General features: G+C 31.9%; 3 protein-coding genes across 4 annotated transcripts in view; 2 read left to right on the plus strand and 1 right to left on the minus strand.

Annotated features, from left to right (window-relative positions):
- The first annotated feature begins 261 nt into the window (after positions 1-261).
- Positions 262-10,363, plus strand: LOC115243350 (eukaryotic translation initiation factor 2 subunit 3-like). Of its 2 annotated transcripts, XM_029820262.1 has the most exons (9): positions 284-529; positions 1,479-1,542; positions 1,666-1,776; positions 8,235-8,468; positions 8,561-8,719; positions 8,942-9,171; positions 9,250-9,394; positions 9,514-9,683; positions 10,019-10,363. In XM_029820262.1, the coding sequence occupies exons 1-9, from the start codon at positions 458-460 to the stop codon at positions 10,253-10,255; spliced, it is 1,422 nt and encodes a 473-aa protein (XP_029676122.1). In that variant the 5' UTR covers positions 284-457; the 3' UTR covers positions 10,256-10,363. The 2 variants fall into 2 exon arrangements, with proteins under 2 accessions (XP_029676120.1, XP_029676122.1); XM_029820260.1 differs by lacking the exons at positions 8,235-8,468; positions 8,561-8,719; positions 8,942-9,171; ... (1 more) ...; positions 9,514-9,683; positions 10,019-10,363 and adding an exon at positions 3,211-7,751 and having other exon boundaries at positions 262-529.
- Positions 10,364-10,508: 145 nt separating this feature from the next.
- The window catches only part of LOC115243646, a 14,973-nt gene continuing 8,721 nt past the window's right edge, over positions 10,509-16,760 (plus strand). The window contains exons 1-2 of the mRNA XM_029820787.1: positions 10,509-11,520; positions 12,236-12,475. Of these exons, the coding sequence (XP_029676647.1) occupies positions 11,449-11,520; positions 12,236-12,475 (312 nt within the window). The 5' untranslated portion in view covers positions 10,509-11,448. The remainder of the gene's footprint in view (positions 11,521-12,235; positions 12,476-16,760) is intronic.
- Positions 12,559-15,599, minus strand: LOC115243354 (fibrous sheath-interacting protein 2). The gene is made up of 6 exons (XM_029820269.1): positions 15,057-15,599; positions 14,046-14,393; positions 13,770-13,906; positions 13,069-13,172; positions 12,904-12,987; positions 12,559-12,826 (listed from the first exon to the last, which is right to left on the minus strand). The coding sequence occupies exons 1-6, from the start codon at positions 15,497-15,499 to the stop codon at positions 12,725-12,727; spliced, it is 1,218 nt and encodes a 405-aa protein (XP_029676129.1). The 5' UTR covers positions 15,500-15,599; the 3' UTR covers positions 12,559-12,724.

Here is a 16,760-nt window from a genome sequence, read left to right on the forward strand (position 1 = left end):
TTGATACTGTCATAAGTGTCATAAGGGTTTATTTTCAACAGACTCTTCGAGGTTCGATATATCGACGGATATAATTTAAGGCGAACATTGGCCGCGTTCAGCAGAGAAAGCGCTCAGTTATCGTCTTGTCAACACTTGACGTTGATTCGTTGGTTCTAAAAGTAAGTACCAATCATATTCGATTGCTACTAAGCGGTTTTCTCTGCTGAACGCGGCCATTATAAACACGGAGCAAAAAATCCACCAATCGCGAAAGAGTATAAACCGTCGCGCAAATCGACAGAGCATCCGACCGAGCACGCCGCGCTGGCGCGGTTTCACGTTTCACCCTCATCGCGATTGGAGTCGTTGGCTGAATCTCTCGGTTTTCTGCACCTTTCTAAAACTGAAGAGTTAAGTTGCGAGTATTCGTACCTGTAACTCTATATACTGGTCACTGCTGATATAGAAGCGGAAAATGGGCGGCGAGGAAGGACTGGGTGTTACCACCGGCCAGCCGAATCTCTACAAACAGGACCTGTCGAAACTCGTAAGTCTTGACGATGATCGTTTGCGCGCCGCGTCAATTCGCGCCCGCCCATTTAACCTCGTTTTTTCTCAGCATACTGATTCGTCCGGACGACGATATTTGACTTATTTATATATATATATATGTATCCGAAAAAATTATCTTTTTTTTTTCTCATAAGTATTGTAAATCAAACTCGCATAACGGTTTTCCATACAAAGAGAGGAAAAATAGTTCTCATCTCAAGATTTTGTCTTGTGAAGAATTTAATGGCGTAAACTGCGGTTGAGATTTTTATGCTGTTAGTTGAATTAAGCCAACGAAATTAATTTTTTGTCTCTATATATTATGTATAAAATTGTTATTCGGAAAGAGGCAACCAATTGTTCTATTTATTATTCACTGTACTATTTACAATAATAGATCATATATTTCTCTCTCAATCTTAACATACGCCAATCGCATATTTTCTTTCCCGCGAATTTTTTTTACTTTTTATTAATATTGTCTGCATTTTGTGCAAACGTTTTATTTTACACGATACAGTAACATGATGCAGTGATGGGATTGATTGGTTGGGATTGAGATATCAAATCAAACTTTAGCAATAAAATCTTTAATCAATTTCGAATTAAATTTTTCTTTACAAAAATGTTGAAATGATAATAGTTTTGAAGTTATTTAACAAGAAATTATTAATAAAGATTTTCACCTGATATTGTGATATATCTTTATAATATAATTCTAGATTTAAATATTCTTTCCTATGTTATTGGTTTAAATTATGATATCAGGTAAAGAAATTAATTTTTTTATTTTGGATTTTTGTATCTATGTTAGAGAAATAGATTAGAGAAAAAGCAATAAAAGTATGTTAAGATCATTTTAATTGAATTGAATTTGATTGGTATTGCAAAATATTGTTGGTATTTTATTAAGAAGATAATGTTTATTCTTTGGTTTTACATAGGATGTTAGTAAATTAACTGCATTGTCACGTGAGGTGATCAGCAGACAAGCTACAATCAATATTGGTGAGTATAAAAGATTTTAAATATTTGAAGTTTAATTAATGTATAGTTTAATTCTATTTTAAAGTAAAGTTTGATGCTATGTTATTTTGATATTTCTATTATAAGTATCTAAACTTGTTATAGGTACCATTGGACATGTAGCACATGGAAAATCGACAATCGTAAAAGCCATTTCGGGAGTGCAGACTGTTCGTTTTAAGAATGAACTAGAAAGAAATATCACCATTAAACTCGGTGAGTACATTTAAATATATTGAATATTTTTTCCCATTGCGTAGTGCAATTTTTTTAATTTGATACAAACAGATTGTGCAAAAATATACTTTTTGGAGTGTTTTTGTAAAAGTATTTTTATGGTAGTTTATTTTTTTATGAAAATGCACAACTATAAACATGAGAAATGCTTTGTGAACATTTATTCTCACGGAAAAAAAAAAATTAGTAAATAATTTTTTTTTAATGTCGATAAATGTTCAAGAATTTTGGTGAAATGGGGTGATTTTATATATTAATTACGGTTGAAGTAGTAAAAAAAAAGATTATCATATCAAATAATCAAATGATCATATAATCACTCAATTGTTGAGAGCAGTCATTTTGATTAAATTTTAAAATGTTTTTTCCTCTTTTTTAATTGTGAGAAAAATTGAGATAAGAAAGGTAAGTATTATTTTTATACTGTAACAATTAAAAATTAATTAACATTTTAAAGAAAAGCATGCAATTATAATTAAAATCACATAAATTATTAAACTGCTTTTTGCTTTAATAACAGAATATATTATATTGTTTATTTAAGATAAAATATGTATGTACATTTCCAAAATGTGAATATTATGGTCTTTTGCTATTTGGTTTTATTTTGGTTTTATTTTATATACATTACAATATATACATTAATCTCTTCAGCATTTAACATTAAAATTGTGGCATATAAACAATTGTGATATTAACATAGGATCTGTTTTTTTATAGCTGAACTGGCTGCACTAGTTCAGAGTTTATCTTTTTCTCTCCACATTGAAAGAAGAAAGATAAACTGAGCTAGTGCAGCCAGTTCAGCTATAAAGAACAGACCCATAGTCTAATACTAATTTATGTATGTCTATGATATTCGTATCTACGTCATTATTTATTATTATATATGTTTGGAGTTTATACTTGTAATAAATTATTTAGCAATTTTTTTACATGGATATTTTATATGGTATTTGTCATGAGAGCTTGTGTTTTATATCTTTCGTCAAATGTAAATCGAAACAATACGCATACGTGCTTTAGTAGAAAAATAGATTTTATGCCAAATGTGCAAATATGAAAACCTCTGATTTTTTCGTAATTTTCGAAGCTGTGAGTAGGATGAAAAGTCGGATATCTGAAGATATTAGAATTATATATGCTGTCTCTGTTATGTACCATTCAATCGGAACCAATAATTATGGCATGAACAAAGCAACCCCGTGTTATTTGTTGCTATTATTCGTCCGGCATGTCGAGAAAAAAAAAGTGAAAAGGAACTTTGAGGAGAACAAAAGCGAAAATGGAAAAAAAACAGATATAAGGAAAGGAAAAATAGGCAAAAGGGGAGAGTGGTCGTACAACTAAAAAAAAAAAAGGAAACGAAAGAAAGATGAAACAATGACGCTGTTTAAATGTTTGGCATTGCAGACGCAGTGGATTGCGGTAGCAGCAGCAAATCAGCAGATATACCCGGCAACGTAGATAGTGAAACGCCGGCTGTTTACCAAAAACGACATCTCTCCCCTGTTGGAAGCATTAACGCACCATGCGCCAAGCAGTCCAGACTCGTCGACACAGGGAGCCGCGACAACAACATATCCCATCGGCTGGACAACAGAAATACGTTCCGCTCCACATCATCGAAGCGTCTGCAAGCGCGGCGAGGAATCATCACGCAACAGGCGCTCAAGGCATACGACGTCTGTCCTCATTTACATAACGGAAATACGAGAGATCCAGGTAGCGATGGCCGACAGTCCGATTACGAGGAGTCGTCATCTGATGGTAGATTGTCCGCACGAGATGACAGTCTGATTTCCCGCGACTACGAACTGAAAGAGGTACGGGTGCTGTTGCACGATATCAAGAACAGCGAGTACAATTGTGAATTACCAATAATGTCGCCCGGCAACTCCTCCGCGTCCAGCAAGCAGACAAGCAAGTTCTGGGAAGTGGAGAGAATTATACAGAAACGCGAGAAGAACGGTGAGCCATTATATTTGATCAAGTGGAAGAACTGGGGTATCGAGTACAACACCTGGGAGCCGTTGCGCAATCTTACCAATTGCGAGGATTTGCTGCGTGAGTTTGAGAACAAACGGCAGAAATTGATCAACCGGTTCAAAGCGAAGACGAACTTTTACCCAAGTGCGCGCGACGTCGAAGACTTTCTTGTGACCCAATTATTGTACAAGAATATATCGATCAATGACACTACATCCGTTGCCTCTGCCGCCGTTGCCGATGACAGTATGTACAAAGAGATTCAGCACTATTTCAACAGGCCATTGCGTGGTGGCAAGTTGGAGACAAAGATAAAGCAGCAAATCCTGTACATGTTTCTGCTCGAGCTGCGACGTGACCAACTCGAGTCGTTGCAGGACTGGGAGAACGAGATGAACAGTATTACGAAAAATAAACCGACAATACGGGTGGAAAATCTGGTGGACTTGGAGGGCGCGCCGCAGGACTTTTACTACATCGACAATTATTTGCCGGGTGCGGGTGTTATAATACCGGATGATCCGCCGATTGGTTGCGAATGCGACAGTTGCGAGACTGGTAAAAAGTCCGGTTGCTGCTTCGCACAGAACGACGTATCATCATTGCCATATACGTCGGCATGCCGGGTACGCGTCCCTCCCGGTACACCTATCTACGAATGCAACAAGCGCTGCGCCTGCGACGCACTAACTTGCCCGAATCGTGTGGTGCAGCGTGGCAGCGATACACAGCTGTGCATCTTTCGCACAGATAACGGGCGCGGTTGGGGTGTGCGTACTCTACGCGCAATCAAGAAGGGCACCTTTGTCATTCAGTATGTGGGCGAAGTGATCAGTAGCGAAGAAGCTGAGAGACGCGGCAAACAATACGACATGACCGGTCGTACGTATCTCTTCGATCTTGATTACAACGAGACCGATGGCCAGTGCCCATATACTGTAGATGCCGCCATGTACGGCAACATCTCGCATTTTATTAATCACTCATGCGATCCAAATCTCGCAGTATATGCGATCTGGATCAATTGTTTAGATCCGAACTTACCGAATCTCGCCCTCTTCGCCATTAAGGACATTAAACAGAACGAGGAACTCACTTTTGACTATACGTGCCAGACGCCGCGTGGCAGTAATGATAAAATGCAGCAGCAGCTACTGGACAACGAAGCGGACGCCGAAGATATCTCGAAGAATAGGACTCTCTGCAAATGCGGCGCCGCAACGTGTCGGCGATATTTATTTTAAAGAATGTTTCTTCTTGAAATATATAGTTGTTACGAGTTGCCTGTCTCAATGTGGTTCAATTGATGCCATCTTTGATTAACTCAACTTTTTTTTCGTGTATATATTGCCGAGCTAGCAACGATTATAATTCGAAGAGAGAAAGAAATGAATTATTCACTTCAGACTAGTTAATATAGATCGAGGTAATCCAATTAAATAATCTTATTAATTCGATCAAATAATCTGAAATTTTTTATTAATTATATTTTAAATTCAGTTTTTTTTCTTTTTGATTCTTTGTTATTTCACATTTGCTACTTGATATTGGATGTAAAATTCATTTCGCATATATATTATTAAACTATAGATTGAGGGATAATAGTAAGAGAATAAAGAGATTATTTGGTCCAATGTGTTAAAAATAAAAAAGTTTGATTGTAATTAATTAGTCAATTCTGTAACAATCAAACAATTTTTTTATTTAAAATCTTTGAGGGAAATAAGAAAAAAATGTGGAAACACACACACACACACACACATACACACACACACACACAAGACATTTCAAAGATGTTACTATTGTATTTCATTGTATTATACATTTTATTTGCAATTACTACGGCTTGTTAAATGAATTTGTCATGCGGATTATTGTCATATCAAATATTGGGTTAATTATAAAAAAGTTCGATTCGATTTTTGTTTTTGTAGTTCCAATTTGTAGTCCCCTTTGTATACAGGCAGCATCACATCTTCAGATGAAGATTTTAGCTTCATTCGTCGTCAAAAGATCATAATAATATATAGAAATGGTCAATAGTTGCCTGTTTTAGATGCATATAAAGTTCTGTATCATAAAGAGCCGAACTTTTTAACTGACCTAATTAATAGTTATTAATGTTAAGTTTCTTGAATATACTGAAAGTTGTTATGAAAGAGTGCGACAAAGCTGTTTGTTGTGTGGTTTTGTTTTAATACATTCTATGCTTATTTTTATACTCAGCTAATTGTATAAAAGTGAACATAAACGCGTGGAATAAAAATTCGCATTCTCCTTTTATGATCATTTAGAACAATAGTAATGTATAAGAAGGCAATATGCAACAAAAATTGTTTTTTCATTTTCCTGCTTCAGTTTTTCACTTTTTTGGAGAATACGAGTATGTGCGTTTATACTTTCTGCGCGCGCGCGTACATTTATATATATTATTTTAGGTATGCCAATTTTGCAGTATTTTCCAGTCAGAGAGCTTTCAGGGGAAAGCTGAAAATTCGATTATTAAAGCTTTTAAATATATTAATAAATTCCATTTATGTTATAGACATTTAAAGAAATAAAATAAAAAAAATATGTAAAACACTACGTCTTTGTCTCGAAGGTTAGATGACAAGAGATGCTGCAAATTTAAATCACTCTCATTTGTAAGGATATAATTCATATATATTGAGAAATGAAATACTGCTATAATAAAACGCTAAGAACATATCGATACATAAATGATGTCTCGGTATTCACGTTAATTGTAATAGATACACGGTGCGTTTCGCGTTGCTACGCGTAACTTGGCGTGAGATACTACCGTCTCTCTTGATATCGTTATATTCTTGTAAGTTACAGTTTCTATTAACATATTTATTTTGCTTGTATCCGCATAATTAGCATTTATTAATTTGTCCGTGAGAAGCGATTACGACTTTTATTGCAGTATTTATATGATAAAGAGAAAGAATGTTTGATACTGCATAATCTCAACGCTGCATCCGAATAGATATGTAAATTCATTGGTAAAACGTGATTCGATATCATAAGCAAAAACTGTATTTTATTTTTATTCCGAAAAAATGCACTTTTTCGATTATCTCTATATTGTATAAATAGTTTAGTAATTTCAACACTGTAAGTCATTAGGGAATCTTTGTAAAGATATTTGAAATTGACGTAACGGCGGGGGTTGATCTTTTACATTCAGAAAAAAAAAATTTGGGGTGTATTATATTATTTAGATAATGTGTTTAATCCTTCCAAATACACACATACACATATACATGGATCTTTTATAATTAAAAGTTCACATTAAAAGATGTGCCAAAAAAATCTGTAATTAATGCAACGATGTTCAATCAAATGTATATTAAGAAAATATCGGAAAACAGCATGTTTATATATGTGTATGTATACACACACACCCCCCATCTTTAAGTATTAAGTTTATTATAAATATTTATTAATATATAATAATCAGTATATAGTGAAAATTACAGAGTAAAGTTGAAATAGTTATATTACATAACTACAAAGCTAACTATTATCGCACAATTATTTCGGTAATAAATAGTTATAAATAGTGACAACTTGTTTTATATTAGAATTTTAGATTTTTTTCTCTTTTTATTATTCTCTTTGATTATTTCAGAATGTAAAGGGTCGACACTTGAACACGTTGCTCATTAAAAAGAAATTATTATCTTTCAATTGTATGTCATCAACATTTCGGATATAATTCAAAATTTATATGTGCCAGATATATGTCGCTCTAATTTCTTCATTTAAAAAAGACTCACCGATTATTATTCTGTTGTTTTTTCACGCGAAACGTTATGAAATTACTTTATTTATATGTCGATGGCCTATCGGTATAAGAAAACCAAACAAAATAGCCAGTTAAGAAAGCATATTCTGTAAGATTAATACAAATATCGTTGTTGATGAACTTGAAATAAAGTACATGTACACGAGGCAAATTATAGCGTTTGTTCTTTCGATATAAGATTAGCTAGATTATTTCGAAGACGTTCTATATATTATATCTATTTACATATTTTTATATCTATGGTAAATTGAGAATATTTCGATAATTCAATGTAATGCATATATAATTATTTTAATTTAAAACTTTTTATAACAATATAATAAGTCTTTTCTGGTGAATCTAGATGATAAGCAAAAAAATTGTAAGAGATATAGAAAATCTTAAAAAACATTTTTTGCAATTTTTTTTTTATACATGTGTACTTTTGAATACTAAATATTAAATCTGGGATAATAAAATTCTTATTAATTCATACATACACAAAGACATTAAATTTATTTCAGACATCAATGAATAACATATAGCTTAAGCCTTTTTTGCTTAAGTCTTTTTTTGCATGAGAAATTCTCACGAGCAAAGGGCAGAGAACAGTTCGGAAGAAATAAATTATATTTAACTCCTCTTCTTATTTCAGGATATGCAAATGCCAAGATTTACGAATGTGAAAATCCAAAATGTCCTCGACCAGGGCGCTATATATCCGGTGGATCTAGTAAAGACGATTCCTTTCCCTGCTTGCGTCCAGTTTGCTCTGGAAGATTCCAGTTGGTTCGCCATGTCTCCTTTGTTGATTGTCCTGGGCACGATATTCTTATGGCAACTATGCTCAACGGAGCGGCTGTTATGGACGCCGCCTTACTATTAATCGGTAAATAATTTAAATATTTTTTTGTCTTGTTCTTATCGAATTGTCTCGTTTCCCAATATTTTTTTTTCGATTGATAAGCTTCCGAATTGCAGCTGGTAACGAATCATGTCCGCAACCCCAAACATCGGAGCACTTGGCGGCTATCGAAATTATGAAACTGAAGCATATAGTCATCTTACAAAACAAGATCGATTTGGTGAAAGAAGCGCAAGCAAAAGAACAATATGAGCAAATTTTGAAATTTATTCAAGGTGCTAATTATTTGTCATTATTTATACTGTTTCTCAATGTAAAATCAGTTATGTTTTTTACGTAATTTTATATTTATATAAAATCTGGAGCATACATTTTATGCATTTCTGAAATTATCATAATTTGACAGAAATATTAAATATTTTCTATTTTTTTTTTTAAATTTAATAGAAATTAATTGTGTTTTATATTTCATGTTTATATAATTTTCTTTAAATTAGGCACGGTAGCGGAAGGCGCACCGATAATACCGATTTCAGCGCAACTCAAGTATAATATTGAAGTACTCTGCGAATACATTACAAAAAAAATCCCGGTCCCAATGAGAGATTTTACATCAGAACCGCGATTGATTGTTATCCGATCTTTCGATGTGAATAAACCAGGATGCGAAGTGGATGACTTGAAGGGCGGCGTAGCTGGCGGTAGTATTCTCAGGGGGGTGCTAAAGGTAATAATAAAGCTAAATATCGTTAAACAAGATACATATATATCTGAAATATGTATCATAAATATCATGAGTTTTTAGGTCGGCATGGAAATTGAAGTTCGTCCAGGATTGGTATCCAAGGACAGCGAGGGTAAGTTGACTTGTCGCCCGATATTTTCACGTATCGTATCTCTGTTTGCCGAACAGAATGAACTGCAATTTGCTGTACCAGGTGGTTTAATAGGTAAGTAATATTTATTTGTATAAATATTCACATTATTAATGTAATATTAATCTAATATAAACAAAATCTAAGCAAATGTTGATGAATAATCCTAAAGAGATTTTATATGTGATTTTAAGGTGTCGGAACCAAAATCGAACCTACACTTTGTCGCGCTGATCGTCTAGTCGGCCAAATTCTTGGAAGTGTCGGTGCATTACCACAAATATTTATCGAACTAGAAATTTCGTATTATCTGCTCAAACGTTTACTGGGCGTGAGAACTGAGGGTGACAAGAAGGGCGCGAGAGTAAGTCTACTAATTATTTGCACGATATTGAAAATCTACATTACTGCATTTTTAAAATTAATATTTGTTTCTCTGAAAGCAATTGCATGATTTTAGGAATGTTTTAAATTAAAATTGTCTCTTATTGTAATAATTTTGAAGTTATAAGATTTATATAGTTATATACTTTGATATAGATTTGTTTGTTGTGTAAGAAATACTTTGATTATATATAATTATATTGTGTGGGATACATTTTTAAGAAGGAGAAACTTTACTTTTTGCCTAAAATTATGCTCATTTTGTTTAAAAGTAAATAAATTTTTTTTTATATAAATATCTCGTTGGCGTCGTAGGTACCGAAACTATCAAGGGGAGAAGTATTGCTAGTAAATATTGGATCGTTAAGCACTGGCGGCAGAGTACTTGCTACTCGCGCCGATTTGGCGAAAATTAGCTTGACGAATCCGGTTTGCACGGAGATTGACGAGAAGATTGCACTATCTAGGCGCGTAGAGAAGCATTGGCGTCTGATCGGATGGGGACAGATTTGCGGTGGTCAAACGATAGATCCTATTCTGGATCGAAAATAAGTCTGCGTGCTTCAAACTCACCAAAAAGTGAAATATTATTTCTACAAGTTATTCACAATGCCGCAGCTGGCCTCATGTACGAAATATTTGTAATAAAAATTTTATCTTGATCCTGTGCTATAACATTCCATAAGGGCGCGCGCTTTCTAAATAAATATATATTAAAATATTTGCCAAATTAGTTAAAACATCTATTTTGGGATTATTTTTCTTAATAATAAAATTTTTTCATGTATACATCAATTAAATTTCTAATTGAAAAGAGATTTATTTAAATAAACTAATAAATTATTTAATGGCTTATTTAAATCATTTAATAAATTTTTCTACTCGTAGAGAGAGTGTAATAATAATCTTTACTATTTGTTAACGACTGTTCAGAATACAATAAACGTAATTTGATTTGTAATTTGATTTAGGTAATAAGACAAAGGATGCGTTCCGTTTCACACATTGAGCGGATAGATCGCCTGGAAATCTATAGTTCACGTTACATATATTATAGATTTCCAGGCGATTTATGCGCTCAATGCGTGAAACGGAACGCACCCAAAGTCTGCATTGGTCTAGTTTACACCGATATACTTTAATACGTATTAAGTATTACATTGGTCAATCATAGTCATTCCTTGAAACAGCTGTGATTGGACAGTATAGTATTTAGTATGTATTAAAGTATATCGGTGTAAACTAGGACAATATCTAAAGTTTTTTGTCTAAAACAGTCTAGAGTTCTCCGAGATTGCGTTCGAAAATCTATCGTCTGATAAAATAACTTTTAATTGACCAATCAGGATAAAAAGATCATTGTTATGATACGAGAACTCTGTCCGAGTTCTAATATCGTGGATAGAAAGCTTTAGGCTCAAAGTTAGGAAAAAATGAAATAAAATGGAAAGTTTATAGAAGATGTAGCTTAAAAGAACACACATTATTTACACTATTTCGAGAATATAAAAAGTTAAAGAGTTAAATAGTTGGTATCTCTTTTTTTAAACCTAAAGTTGGCAGTGAATTTTAAAGGTAAATATATAAATAGTACGTAAGGTACTCGCGCGATGATGCGTCAACGGATTTTCAAATATAAACATAGACTTCGTATTTTCTTATCGCAATTGTGAGATTGTTGAGGTAATTGCAAGATAATTACAGTCAACAATTTGAAACGGTTGGCAAAACATAACGTAATTATAATGGACGAGATCGCTTTTAATACAAACAACGTGTTCATCTCCGCAAAAGATGTAGGTCATATGGTGTGGGAGGTGAGTTTATACACACATATATATATTCTCTCTTTGAAAAATTTCAAAACAATTCGCAACAATGTTCCAGTAATTTGCACCCAAATTTGAGATCAAAGTTTAGTTTGATTAAATTAAACACGCAGTTTCGAAAATGAATTCGAGTGTCATGATATAGAATATGATCGATAAATGAAATCATAAAAAAAGAAGACATAAGAAATAGAAAGAAATTGCGTGCATATTTGACAGATTTTATTATGGATATATTGAATGATGTATTCGCGGATAAAAAGTGATACAAGTAATTTTTTAAATAAAAAAAAAGAAAAATGTGAATATTAAATAAAGAAAATTTTTATAAAATTTGAAATTGATTTTTTCAGAAACAAGATCTTGCAAAAACAATTGTATTCTACATTTTTATCTTATTTTCCCATATATATAATCTTTACATTCTCAATGGTATTATTGCAACATATACTATGTGTATCGATACATATATTTAATATTCAGATATTCACACGCGTATATGATTTATTAAAACTCAAATATTTTGAAAAATCTGGCAATTTTTAATTTTACTATTTTATTTTATTTTGTTCATCGTCAAGTAGTAATTAAAAATTTGAAAATATAAATTATTATTATAGTTAAAATACAATTTTTGTGAGTTCTTTGTTTTCGTTGCAAAGAAAATATTACAGATTAGTGATATTGTTATTAATTTGTATAGCTGAAGAGCTATTTATCTCAAAATCATCATAAGGGAAATGTTGATGAAGTCTTATACAGTTTGTCGCGATTTACACGTGATCATCATCCGGATAAATATGATCACATGGCAGCGGATTGGCTATTTGTATTAAACACCATGAATTTTGCACTTTGGAATCCAAAGAATACCAAGCAATGGACAGTTGATGAACTAACTGGATATCAAGCATTATGTGCTGCTATTAAAAGAGCGATTGATGTAAGTACAATAGTTATTTAATTGTGGTATTCCATTTGTAGATACTAACATTTTCTATCATCACACTAATGTTGTTACGCTTTGGGCTATTGTTAATATAATTTAACATATATAATATAATTTCAAACTTACTGTTTATTGGTTTTAATGAAACGGTACTGATATTTATCTCGTAAAATTGTTAACGACGTATAAAATTTTTCTGTCTTTATGACATGTATGTATAATTTTTGTTTGTATCACAATTTTTTAATTGTTTTTCCGTGCATGATATTTGACCTTGTTACGATTTGTGCTTGCAATATGTTCAACCTTTTGGATTGCATTTTGGTATTTATTATTTGCATTTAACTGTTATTTGAAATAATAGTTTTTATATTAAAGTTTGAAGCACTGAGTAAAACAAATTAAGAATATTGATTTCGTACCTTGTGTGTTCTTTGTTTTATAAATTGTGACATAAAATTTATCGAAGTTTGAGAGTTATTTCTTAGTTCATCTTCTTTTCCATCCTGCGATATATAATTAGGAAAACATTCAATAGAAGATATTTTTGCTTATTTAAAGTATTTTACATATTGTGCGTTTTTTACCTTATTACTCTCAAAATATTTCTTACAGCAAATACGTTCTCTTCCATCTGGTGAATATCTTTGAATGTAACAGTTTGTAAATAACTTAGCATTATCCAAAAGTCCTGCGCAAAATTATATTATAGATAATACAATTAAACTATATAGGTTGTGTGTGTGTGTGTGTGTGTGTGTGTGTGTGTGTGTGTGTGTGTGTGTGTGTGTGTGTGTGTGTGTGTGTGTGTGTGTGTGTGTGTGTGTGTGTGTGTGTGTGTGTGTGTGTGTGTGTGTGTGTGTGTGTGTGTGTGTGTGTGTGTGTGTGTGTGTGTGTGTGTGTGTGTGTGTGTGTGTGTGTGTGTGTGTGTGTGTGTGTGTGTGTGTGTGTGTGTGTGTGTGTGTGTGTGTGTGTGTGTGTGTGTGTGTGTGTGTGTGTGTGTGTGTGTGTGTGTGTGTGTGTGTGTGCTTATTTTATCTTATGGATTTGTGTGTGTGTGTGTGTGTGTGTGTGTGTGTGTGTGTGTATGTGTTAGATGATAATCTGACATTACTATTATGTTATTCGCAATATAATATCAATTTCAAAATTTTTAATTTATGAATAAGTGTGTGCAGTAAATTATGTATTGGCAATATGGATAATACTATTATTGAATTCTATTATTAAAGAGAGAGATATATATAAAAAATATATTATTTTTGGAATATTTTTCTTTGATCTTTACTTTGCATTCTTGCGGTTTCTTTATTGATTGTGTCATTATAATTCTGTATAAATTTCTGTCGGCGAATATCTATACATTGTAATAATGTTTTTTGTTTCGCAATATCCTTTTCTTGGAAGTACTGTCTTTTTTTCCATCTGTGAAAATTTTGCCGTAGAGCTTTTTTTCTACTAGATTATTCTATTTAAACTAAAATTGCTAAATCATGTTGTGAATATTCTGACGGATATATAATTTGATAATATATAATGTATCAAAGAAATAACATATAAACACCTTTCTTCTATGATTTTTTGCTTTTGTTGTTTAATGTCTATTAGCCGCATGTTTTTGGCTTTCTCTCGCCCCTTGTCTTTTTTTTTCCAGTCTACCAAAACATCGATTACTTTGCGTCGAGCAATCTCCGCCGCGATTTTGCATTTTTGCCGGGTTTGCTCGGCCCGCTTTTTACGCTTAATATTTAACAGTCTTTGTTCTTCTTGCTTAATGAACTTTAATAACTGCAATCTTTGCTCCGTTTTACGCGCTCTTTCTCTTTGCTTCTGGATTCTTAATTCTTTTTGTAACAATCGCTGCTGCACACGTCGCTGCCTATCTTTGGCTAACTTCTCTCTTTCTTTTAATCTGACATTTTCATACAAAAATTTATAATAAATATGTTTATCTTATAAATTCGTACAGAAATAATGTATAAATAAAGATATCAATAATTATAAAAAAAAGAAGATAAAATAGACTCTCATCATACATCTTGGCATATTCTCTAATGCAAATAAAGAATAGAATGTTTTAAAACTATTACATATCTTTTTGATGACAGATTACTTAATTATAATTTGGAATTGATTTTTTTTTTTTAGAGAGGAATATAATAAACGTATATATAAAGATCATTTTTTATAATTTTTTATTTTTTTACATCATATATATCTTTGTAATTAAATCTTAAATTAAAATTTTGCTAAACAAATTTGACTTGAAAATAATTAAAAAATGTAGTTTTGTTATTTATTTAGCTTCCTATAGTTTGCTATGTTTTGCTTTTGCTTTGTAAGAAGCTCTTTTTTTCACTGGCCTATAACTCGAAAATTATTGATGTCTCGATATTTACACTAAAAAAAATCGATTCTAAGTTGATTAAATCTGTCTTTAAAAGAATATCTGATGGTTTTGAAACATCCTTCATAGGACAGAGGATTATTTTTTTCTGTTGGAAAAAAGATTTGATTCTTTGAAATTAAGAGAATGTGATGTTTTTTTTAGCTGCATAACAATTATGAAATATACCTTTTCGCTTCTTTACGCGCTTGGTCCTCGGCGAAACAAAGGGCTCTCCTTTCGATGAATAAACGATTTCTTTTTTTCAGTTCCCTTCTGATACGGTCAGTGTATACTTTTCTCAAATATTTTCTGTAGGTGTTATAATCGCGCAGCGAACATTTCACGTCCATATCGGCTGTAATAAGACCGGCTTTTAGTAGACACTTCAAGTTAGCCGGCCTAGAGAAAAAATCGTGTAGATGCTTATCGTGCAGGGGTTCATAGAAGAATCCGCTCTCATGGCAATAAGGATCATTCAGATCAAACTCCATCCTCGGTCCGTCTATTTCCCACAGATTCTTTCCTACCTTACATCGTGTGAAATTGTAAGCATCCTTGGGTCCGGGTATCATAGGTATCTTATGTTCTAGAGGCATCATCTTCCATTTCGGTAGGCCAAATTCGAGCATGGCGCCCTTCGGCTTGGGAATTGTCTCGGCTAACCGGTCTAAGTCTCTATTTCAATAAATAACTCTTAGTTCACAATGCAAACCTATTATATATACACACCAATATTTATAAAATATATATATATATATATATCATTCAAATCAATATTTTTAATTTTATGTGATTCTTGTCTTTTATCTTAAATTTGTTAAATTTGCTTTGCATCAAGAGTCACAAATTAAGGTATTAACGTAATGTGTGTATTAACATAAATATTATATTTTAAATTGTAAATTTGAGGTGATGAATTAACACATATATTTTTATCTGTTTTTTATATGGCCGAATAATTTTCAATAATCTCCACGTAAAATATTGAATATTGCAAATGAGATTTGGTATTTAATTATATAGGTTATTCAGTTAATTATATGCAATACACGAGATACTTACGTAACTCTTCTAATTCTAATCATTATGCGTGTTAATTTTTTGTATGAAATATTTATGTCATAAATTTAAAATATGTCAATCTTGTTTTCTTTACAACAATATATACTTTTATAATGGTGCCAATTAAAGCTGCTGAACATTGCACATGCATGCAAATTTTGATGTATCTTTCTTCGCTTGTTTTATAAATCATAAAACAATAATAATAATAAATGAACGGAAAATTATTTATAATCCATGATTAAAAAGAATATATGTCGTCGAGGAATTAAATATGCGTGCGCGAATATAATAATATCCGTAAAATTAATAATACACGCGATTTTCAAAGAAAAATATATTTCATAATTACAAGCGTTGTATGTTGTTATGTATTTTGTTGATATGCGATGATAACATTTTCTCTTTATTTGCGAAAAAAAAGAGATAAAATAGCAGTGCCGAAAGAGAGTGCAATTTATATAGCAATTTATATTATTAGAGGCAACGATGTTAGCGCGAGCTTTAATATTTTTTTAATATTAGAAAAACACACACACATACTCTCTCTCTCTCTCTCTAATTATTCTATATCACATATGTGTATAAGTAATTTTTAAATTTTCTGTAATGCTTATAATTTATGAAACTTATATTTATTCTTTAATTTTGTTTTTTTTCTCGTTAAATATTATTTACATCTAATAACTTTTGACATGTATTGTGTTCTTTCAATTTTAAGATTTAAACTTTTTAAGCAAATCTATTTATGACAAATATGTAAAATAAGTTCAAAATTCATAAAAATTTAACAATCGCGCATGTGTAAATTATAATAAAAAATAATAA

The sequence above is a fragment of the Formica exsecta genome, unplaced genomic scaffold (assembly GCF_003651465.1).
Source record: "Formica exsecta isolate Colony F162 unplaced genomic scaffold, ASM365146v1 scaffold72, whole genome shotgun sequence".
Taxonomy (NCBI): domain Eukaryota; kingdom Metazoa; phylum Arthropoda; class Insecta; order Hymenoptera; family Formicidae; genus Formica; species Formica exsecta.

Coding starts and splice junctions, on each gene's coding strand:
- LOC115243354 (XM_029820269.1), bottom strand. CDS start 15,499: ATGCTCGAATTTGGCCTACCGAAATGGAAGATGATGCCTCTAGAACAT. Junction 13,907..14,045: donor CAAAAAATCATAGAAGAAAG/GTGTTTATATGT, acceptor AAATTTTCACAG/ATGGAAAAAAAGACAGTACT. Junction 12,827..12,903: donor TAAAACAAAGAACACACAAG/GTACGAAATCAA, acceptor TTCAAATAACAG/TTAAATGCAAATAATAAATA.
- LOC115243350 (XM_029820260.1), top strand. CDS start 458: ATGGGCGGCGAGGAAGGACTGGGTGTTACCACCGGCCAGCCGAATCTC. Junction 530..1,478: donor AACAGGACCTGTCGAAACTC/GTAAGTCTTGAC, acceptor GGTTTTACATAG/GATGTTAGTAAATTAACTGC. Junction 1,543..1,665: donor ACAAGCTACAATCAATATTG/GTGAGTATAAAA, acceptor AACTTGTTATAG/GTACCATTGGACATGTAGCA.